Here is a 6,230-nt window from a genome sequence, read left to right as displayed (position 1 = left end):
CACAGAAGTGGGGACTGAAGCATCTAAGACAACTCAGACTCTGTGGAGAGGAAGATCTGACTCGCTTCAGGGGGCCGTTACACCAAGGGGACCGGTAGTGGGCACACCCCATGCATTGTAAAGTGCTACAAAGTACTTTATACACAAAGACATAGACGTCTAGAATGGTGAACTGATTTGCTCAAGGTCATGTGGCAAGTCAGTGACAAAGCATTCCAACCCACTTTTCCTGACTTGTAAGGTCCAATTTTCTTTGCATCGTAACAGAAATTTCCTGAATTTTCCAACATGTCCACTTTACAGTGGACACTCAATACCACTTCCTGATAGTCAAGATAGGCAAGTAAAAAGCAGAATTTCATTTCCTTAGTTTATTAAAGGTGACAATGATACGTTAGGCTGTGTATGAATTACAGCAAGTAGAAACTCAGTTTGGAACACGAGTTGTACACACACGAGAACATCTCTGTTTAGACTCTTGCTCCTTTTATGTGAATTCAACAAAAGCTCTAAAGTCTTGGTAGACAGAGTTAATAACAGCCTCATTTAAGTGGAAAATATCTGCCTTCCACTCTTCTGCTATGTCTTGAATCTTGTCTCCACCTTGCAAGCAAACTCTTTTTTCCCTTTATTTATAGAAAAGAACACATCTCCCCTCCTATTTCTCTCAGAAGGAACTCTCTTCAGTGCATTCAAAGCTTCTCCCCACAACAGTGGGGATTTTCAGATACTGATAAGTTGCAAAGTGCTTTCAAAACACCCCATCCTCTTTCCACTCTCCCCCTACTCTCAAATAAATAAATAAATGGTATCTGGACAGTGAGGAGAGCAATGTCAAGGTCACTAAAACAAATATGCAGCCTAGAGGGACAGGGTTGGGGAGCTGGAGGAAAAAAAAAAAAAAAAGTGAAAACCCCGGAGCACACTGCTGAGCTCAGCTTTAGAAAGTGTCAGCGTCTTCCATCCTTTCATCCTGTGCTACATGAAACACGCATGACAGTAACGAGAGGACATCTTTCCTCCAGTGTAGTGACTTGGAGTAAGGAGCTGGATTTTCAATTTAAACCAGGACTGGAAGTAGAGCTCACCATTTTCACAAACATCTCAGTCTGAATCTGAGGCCTAATTCTCAGCGAGGCTAGAGTTTCACAATGTCATTCCGAAGCTCCTTGATGGACCAGGGAGTTTCTAGTCTGCCCTTCAACACTGGGCTGGGCTGGAGCGCTTTCACAGCCCCTCTGCCCCTGCCATGAACTGAAGGGAGAACAGCCTCAGGGTCTTCCAGCCTGACGTGGCCTTCAGATCCCAAGTCTGAGGCAAAGGGACCAATGCCAGACACCAACTTCTTCCCACTCCCTCCTGTCCTGGGGGAGCCTCAGCTCTGTTACTTTACCGCCCCTACTACTTCCAGTGACACTCCTGGTTGCCTCCGACTCAGACACTCAGCAGCTTCCACCAACCACGTGCAACTTTCTGTTCAGCTTCCCGGGGCAGCGCCCACAGCAGGTTTTTCCCTACTAGCAACCAACTATGGAAAGACAGGCACCCAGGAAGAAGTCAGCCCCAGAACTAAAATGCTGTGGGCTTTAGTTCACAGAGCTGCCAGCCCTTGGAGCTGTGACCCTGACCAGTGCTTTACAGACAGGTCAGGAGCTACAGCAACTTAAAGAATGCCACAAACATATACACAGTCCCTTCAAAAACTTTTCCCATCAAAACACACATTAACAAAGGGTGTGGGTGTGTGTTAAAATTAGTAATAAGGATGACTGCATATACTACTGTCACCAGGCTAAAGAGTTAAGTGCATAATTGGCATAAGGTTCTTGTTATCATAAGAACACAGGAACATTCATGGTCACAGCCACAAACTATTAAGTCTTTTAACACCACTAATAGCAGGAAGCTTTCACCTCAACTTTGACAAAAGAAACTAAGCCCCGAGCTCAACCACTGGGGAGGGTCCCAGCCCCACTGCAGGAGGGAAGGGAGAGCATGGAGTTGGGCCAGGCTTCTACTCAGAACTGCAGTGACCTCCTAACAGAGGACAGAGTGGCAAGAGACTCACAGATGAGATGCTGGATGGGGCTTCTGTCCTCAGTTTAAGATGGCACCAGGGATTTGTCTGAGCTTGAAAGGTCAAACCTGCACCAGAGCTATGTTGACTAAAAGGGACCTTATCACCCAAGAGGAGGCCAACAGCTCCTCTGACTGAACAAATGCTCCTTATACAAGAGTTGTGGCCTCACTTATGCTTGAAATAGTCCTGGTCTAAGTATCAATTCTGGTCTGTGTCAAGTCCCCCAGGGTAGATAAAGAAAGCCAGCCTGTGGTATCATCTATGCCTAAAATACAAGAAAGTTATTACTGCCTCTTCGAGGTGTCTGAAGAGTCCAAGGTAGCAGTAACACTGTTTTTATGGCCTCAGAAGCACCTACATAAGAATGCCCATGACTCAGTCCCATTCTCTGATGCTTCTCCTCAGGGTGTGACCCTGTTCCAGGACTGGGAGAGAGAAAACTCCACACTCCTGTTTCAGCAGCAAAGGAGAAGTGAGTTCGCTGAGAAAGGCCTGGCTCAGAAGCTCCAGAATTAAAACAAAATAAAACTGGAAATGATTCTTGAGATGCAGCTGAAACCAGATCTGGTCCAAGTGGAGAAGGCCATGGATATTGGAAGAACTGGGTCTCACTGTCCACTCCCCTAACAGAGGCACTGGAAGCTTCACTTAGGGACCCATATGTCAGCTCTGATGGAAATGCTTGGTACCTGCAAATTGTCACAACAGACTGGACCCCACCAACCTATATAAGGTTGAATACACATGACATTAGACAGATAATAAAAATTAATAATTATGATAACAGTTAAAAAAAAAAAAGATAAAACCAAGTGGGGAAAGTCCTTAGGAGGGTGGCTCAGTTCCGCACTATGTGTGACCCTCGCCCCTAGGAAGAGCGCTTTCCATGCTTTCTCAGGTGGTCTCCAGGTCAGTGGCCTCCAGGGCCAAGGCCTCGGTGGGCTCCTCCTCGTAGTCTGACATGTAGGACTCCAGGCTCTGCTTGGCCAGCAGCTCCCTCCGGGCCTGCAGCCGCTCACAGCGGGGACAGCTCCCAGACTTGAAACAAGTTTTATGGTAGCATGCTTTACACTCTGTTCAGGTTGGGAAGGGGAGAGAGAAGAGAACAATCTGTGTCATCTCAGGCTGGAAGCAAGTCACTGCCAGGACCCTTCTTACAGCCGTGGCTTAGTGTACCTGTGGTAAGACACAGGGAGCTGCTGAACCAAACCCAGCTTCTGTTAACAGGGGCAACTGACAGGAAATTAATAAGCCCTTGTGCTCTGTCCTTATGGCCGACATGCTGGGCACCAGCTCTCACCTTCACAGATCCGGCACTTGTGGAGCTCAAAGGGGAAGATGATGTCATCTTCATTCTGGCAGAACTCACAGATGAAGCCCTTGGCTTGGCAGAGCTGGGGAGGAAACAGACAGGCAGAAAAGGGAGGCAAAGTTCACCAGGAACTGGCCAAGAGGGTGAACACAAGCGGGGCAAGGAGCAAAATATAAATAAGACTCGAGGGGCTCCAAGGACTTCCCCGGTGGCTCAGTGGTAAGGAATCCATCTGCAGTGCAGGAGACACAGGAGAAACCGGTTCAATCCCTGGGTCGGGAAGGCCCCTGGAAGAGGGCATGGCAACCCACTCCAGTATTCTTGCTGGGAAAATCCCATGGGGTCTCAAAGAGTTGGATACGACTGGAGCAACTGAGCACACACGCACGAGGAGCTCCAAAGTGTTCTCCAACCTTCAGGAAAGAGACTGGAGCTGGACTTAGCATGACAGCCAAACTGGGCCCAGGCTGGGCAGTGTCAGACACAGTCTTAAGATGGAGACCAAGAAAGGTACGAGTTTGAGAAACTCCAGCCACAAGAGTGGTTCTCAAAGGAGAGATGACAAGAAGGAAGGAATGGGGCCACAAAGGGCTTCCTAAAGTAAAAATTCCAGTGTGGGTAATGATTTGAAATGGGAACCACAACCAATTAAGATGAAATGTAAAAGCAAGGACAGTTTTCCAAAATAATATCCAGCCTTGGGCCAGGTTATAGTGAAATCTTTCCAATTCTCCCTGCTACACAGGAGCTCTACATGTGCCCCATTTTAAGCTTTAATTCTGGGACTGTTACAGCAACACAGCCTGGACATATTCTAAGACAGGGAATTCTAAAAATGGAATTTCTGGTATGTTGGATAGATCAGGAACAATAATAACTTGCATCTACAGAATATTTAAGTTTGCACAGTGGTGGTGGTGGTTTAGTAGCTAAGTTGTGTCCAATTCTTGCCACCCCATGGACTGTAGCCCACCAGGCTCCTCTGCCCATGGCATGCTCCAGGCAAGAATACTGGAGTGAATTCCCTTCTCCAGGGGATCTTCCTGTGGTATTTCCTGTGGTCACAGTGACTGAAACTGCTAAGACAAGACCCTGTCCTTCTCTGAGTCTAATCTAATCCAGGGTCCTCCTCCCACATCATGGCAACTCTTTAGTGAAGACCCACTTAGTCCTGTCCGTTTCCCAGGAGAAATGCCAACACCACATCCTCTTCTAATTCTAGACTCCTTAGATCTGGATGATTTAGCTGTTCATCAACCCTGGGGAGAGCAAGCCTGTGCAATTGCTCTCACAGTGTTAACAGGCCAATTCAACTTCCTGGAACTCAACAGCATGAACCCTGGACCCACGCTTCTCTTCACAACCCTAAGTAAGGGCCCTGCATCGTGCTAGAGCGAGACTTTCTTACCACACATCGCTCTACATGGGCAGCCCCGGCCCTGGTGAGCTCAGCAAGCCGGGGCCCTAGCTCCCCCTTCCTGGTGGCAATCAGGTCATTCAGCGAGTACAGGTGGAGATCCTCCGTCAGGTGGCCTGGAACCGTGTCAAAGGCATCCAGAAGCCTGCAGGAAATGAGGGGAAGTGGGCAGAAGCAGAGAATGAATCCTTTGTGTGGCCCATGAGAGAAGAAGGATTTCTATCCAGAAGCTGGTTAGGGATGAGAAGGGTCCTAGAGATAATGAGGGTGGGTAACACCCAGCCCACCCAGGCTACCCCACCCTCCCCACAACCAGGCATCTGGAGGGTGAAGTGACTTCTACACCCTTCTGCAGAGTGACTTGGGTCAGCTTGCCAAGAGTGGTGGGCTGACCCTGGATGGAATAACCAGAGAGAAGGATACATAGTTACTGTTGTAGGCTTCTTGTTTACTATTTCTAGAATTTTCTGCATGATCCCCCTACTCTCCTGCTTTACATAACAAGGGCCAACTGCTGGGACACGTTTCTTCCAGAGACACTGACTGAGCCAGAGGTCTGTGGCCTCCATCAAGACTTACTCTTTGGCCAGTCGGCAGGTCTTAAACATGTTCTTCATGTGATAGAGCTGGATCCGCAGCAGCTGAAGAGAAGGGCATTGTGGGGGTGGATGGAGGGGTTGGAGGGGGTATGAAGGAGAGGGAAACAACCATTAGAAAGAAAGTGCCTTTAAACCATTCAGGTCTAGAAAGCTTGCATGCAGTAACCAGAGCCAGGCCTTTCTCTATACCTTTAACTCAACAATACGCTTCAAAGTGACCCCCAGTCAGGGAAGGTCCTTTGCTAGGTCTGCCCCAATCACATACACAGCTGGGAGCCGCTGAAAAATCCAGAATCCAAACTTTTGGCCTGATACCCTCTTCTCTGTTCACTTAATATTTTCAGTGAAGGGGAGAAACACTGCTTTTGCCATCAAGTGCTATCTATAACTCTAGAGCTGCCTTGCCAGGTTTGAGACTAACTAGACGCTTTGGAAATGGCAAGAGAAAGTGCATAGAGAGAGCGAGAATGATAAGATGGTTACAGCTCTGCATGGCAACAGAGAGGATTGTGGTGATCTTGGGAAACCGCTAAGAACAGGGGTAATTTATGCCGTCACCTTTCTGAGGGTCTCACCCGGACATGATTGAGCAGCTTGACCTTCCTATAGAGGGCACTGTTGATGTCCTGCACGTTGAAGAGAGGGTCGTTCCAGATCTTAATGAGCAGGTCCTTGGAGAAATTGCTGACGTAGTACTTGCTGAAATCCCACTTGCGCAGAATGCGGCTGGGGATAACCATCTGGGCATTCTCGTGGCAGCACTGACAGAAGTACTTGCCCAAGTACTCACAGTACCGCAGCCGCTTGATGTAGTCTGAAAAA

The 6,230-nt window shown here is 48.1% G+C and overlaps 1 protein-coding gene across 8 annotated transcripts in view; it reads right to left on the bottom strand.

Annotated features, from left to right (window-relative positions):
- Nucleotides 1-356: 356 nt before the first annotated feature.
- RUBCN (rubicon autophagy regulator) overlaps nt 357-6,230 on the bottom strand; it is a 62,950-nt gene continuing 57,076 nt past the window's right edge. For all 8 annotated transcript variants that reach the window (XM_019957115.2, XM_019957059.2, XM_019957105.2 and 5 more), the window contains 5 exons: nt 5,984-6,222; nt 5,389-5,450; nt 4,801-4,954; nt 3,381-3,474; nt 357-3,153 (listed from right to left, as the gene is read on the bottom strand). In XM_019957115.2, coding sequence (XP_019812674.2) covers nt 2,975-3,153; nt 3,381-3,474; nt 4,801-4,954; nt 5,389-5,450; nt 5,984-6,222 — 728 coding nt within the window. In that variant the 3' untranslated portion in view covers nt 357-2,974. The remainder of the gene's footprint in view (nt 3,154-3,380; nt 3,475-4,800; nt 4,955-5,388; nt 5,451-5,983; nt 6,223-6,230) is intronic.

The sequence above is a fragment of the Bos indicus genome, chromosome 1, assembly GCF_029378745.1.
Source record: "Bos indicus isolate NIAB-ARS_2022 breed Sahiwal x Tharparkar chromosome 1, NIAB-ARS_B.indTharparkar_mat_pri_1.0, whole genome shotgun sequence".
Lineage (NCBI taxonomy): Eukaryota > Metazoa > Chordata > Mammalia > Artiodactyla > Bovidae > Bos > Bos indicus.
Note: the sequence above shows the minus strand (reverse complement) of the source record. Positions and strands in the feature narration are given on the sequence as shown.